The sequence below is a fragment of the Orycteropus afer genome, unplaced genomic scaffold, assembly GCF_000298275.1.
Source record: "Orycteropus afer afer isolate SDZICR_OR568_19922 unplaced genomic scaffold, OryAfe1.0 scaffold00104, whole genome shotgun sequence".
Taxonomy (NCBI): Eukaryota; Metazoa; Chordata; class Mammalia; order Tubulidentata; family Orycteropodidae; genus Orycteropus; species Orycteropus afer.
In genome coordinates this window covers 3,940,940-3,943,086 of record NW_006921691.1, presented here as the reverse complement: position 1 = coordinate 3,943,086, position 2,147 = coordinate 3,940,940, and the positions used below count along the sequence as shown (strand labels likewise).

The 2,147-nt window shown below is 47.7% G+C and overlaps 1 protein-coding gene across 1 annotated transcript; it reads right to left on the bottom strand.

Annotated features, from left to right (window-relative positions):
- Positions 1 to 461: 461 nt before the first annotated feature.
- TMEM174 (transmembrane protein 174) lies at positions 462 to 1,361 on the bottom strand. The gene is made up of 2 exons (XM_007943336.2): positions 736 to 1,361; positions 462 to 567 (listed from the first exon to the last, which is right to left on the bottom strand). The coding sequence occupies exons 1-2, from the start codon at positions 1,359 to 1,361 to the stop codon at positions 462 to 464; spliced, it is 732 nt and encodes a 243-aa protein (XP_007941527.1).
- Positions 1,362 to 2,147: the final 786 nt, after the last annotated feature.

Genomic DNA, 2,147 nt, shown 5'->3' with positions numbered 1-2,147 from the left:
CCCTTTGCGGCTGAGGGCAATCACTGGGAAATCTCTAGTTGGGCCTGTTTTTGCTTCCCGGTTTCCTGGCACTCCCACCCTCATCACTATGGTAACCTTGGAGCTCTCACTCATAAAGGTGATCTTTCCCTTGGCTGCTGAATTTAACATTGAGACACCCATGCTTTCCTGTAGGGAAGGGTGAGTGGATAAACAGGTGATGTTCTTGCTCCGAAACTTTACTCGGGGGATTTCGTACATGACAGAATTAGACACCATGCAGGAAGTGAATTTCCCCATCCCAGCCTAATTTTTATTAAGCAGTCATTTTACTTCCTACATCCCCTGGCACTCTACCCCCAATACTTGAGTGGTGTCTGCCTAGATGGCTAGACTCTCTAACTTCTGAAGGTCACAGCACAGAGCAACCCAATTGTCAAGTAACAATGACTAAAACGCTTGCTTCTTTAGCATTTCAGTCCCTAGCGAGGGACTGAGTATATTTCCTCATATGGGGGAGGAGAGAAGCAGGCATAGTCCTCATCTTCCAGCTGTGTCTCTTCTAGCTGGTCCAAATAAGCACTTGACCTGGAATGTCAACAGAAAACACAGATGCATCACAGTCCAGAGGGCCACTCACAGACACAATGCCACCATCCTGGACAGCCAAGATTACACACCCCACCACCTTCCTTACAAATACAGCAGTAGACCATGACTGATATAGCTAGGAGGAGAGCACCCTCCAACACATACCTGTCATTTCCACCACCCACGAAGGAACTGCAGTGCTCATCAGCCACAAACGCAGTGTTATCCTGAGGGTATATGGTATAGTACTGAGGAGGACTTGGCATGGCAGCTGCTGCCCCTCCAGGGGGTAAAAGACCACATGGGTTCACCACTGGCTGCAGGTAGGTGGTATTCATCCCAATGGGCTCCTGAGAACCAGAAGGAGGAGGTATATACTGTACCACAGTGGCCCCATGGAAGGTGATGGGTTGGTTGATGCCAGTGAAAACAAATGATTGTCCACCCGCTGTCTGTTCTGAGTCCAGGACCCTTTCTTCACTTTCTTTGCAGAGCTGGCAGGAGAGCATTTTGAACTTGCACACAGCAATCAGGACGAAAGTCACCCCAACCGACAGCAGGATGGGCCCGAGGAGCTGTGTCCATTCAAAGTGGGACACACCTTGGTATTTGATCCAGCCCATGACAGTGAACGTGATCCCCACCAGTCCCAGGAAGATGCCTGAGAAGAGCAGAGTGGCCCCCGCCTTGTCATCATCTGACACCTGGATGTCAGCCGTACTGGGTGTGTAAGGGGTGACCGAAAACACGTTGAGAGGGAAGTCCTCCACATGATTGCTGCCCTGTTGCATTGTTCCTCACAAGACCACTCTGCTCACGAGAAGGCAAAGGGATTGTGAGAGTACTACGCAGTGGAGGAAATGAAGCCCAAGTTCAGATTAGTTATAGAAGAACTTTGGGCTTCTGTGATTAACAGAGTATAACACACAGAGGGCTGAACTTTGTTTAGAAGAGAAAGGTCTGAGAAATGAAGCCTGAAGTTTTCTCATATGCTGTCAACAATTGAACGTACCTGTTTTGCAATTCCATGACTAACCATCTCATTTACATTCATTCATTCAAAAAATATTTATTGAGTCCTTCTTTTGCTACCAGTACCAGTTGCTGTCAAGTAGATTCTGACGCATGGTTACCCCATGTGTTTCAGAGTAGCGCTGTCCTCCATGGGTTTTCAACAGCTGTGACCGTTCCGAAGTACATTGCCAGGCCTGTCTTTGGAGGCACCACTGGGTAAGTTCAAATCAGCAGCCCTTCAGTTAGTAGCTGAGTGCTTAATTGTTTGCCTTCCCAAGGGCCCTGGTTTCCTCCAATCAAAATCAGGTTTGTAGAACTACCTCTGGGGCTTCCAGTGGTGAAGGGACCCCTTATGGATTCCCCACATGTCAGAATCCTAACTTGATTTTTCTACTCATTAGAAAGAAGCAAACACCTATTTCTTAAATATGTGTCTATTCTTTCCCCTCTCAGGAATCTCTACTTATGATGGTATAGTTAAACTTGAACAACAGCTCTCACAAAGCTCTGAGGTCCTGCTCTTTTCTGGCCAGCCGCATGTGCCTTTTGCTTTCAGCATTTGG

Bases quoted from the DNA above. Each gene is read 5' to 3' on its own strand.
- TMEM174 (XM_007943336.2), bottom strand. From the start codon at position 1,361: ATGCAACAGGGCAGCAATCATGTGGAGGACTTCCCTCTCAACGTGTTT. The intron at 568-735 runs GTATGTGTTGGA...TTGACATTCCAG, and splicing joins GTGGGTGGTGGAAATGACAG to GTCAAGTGCTTATTTGGACC.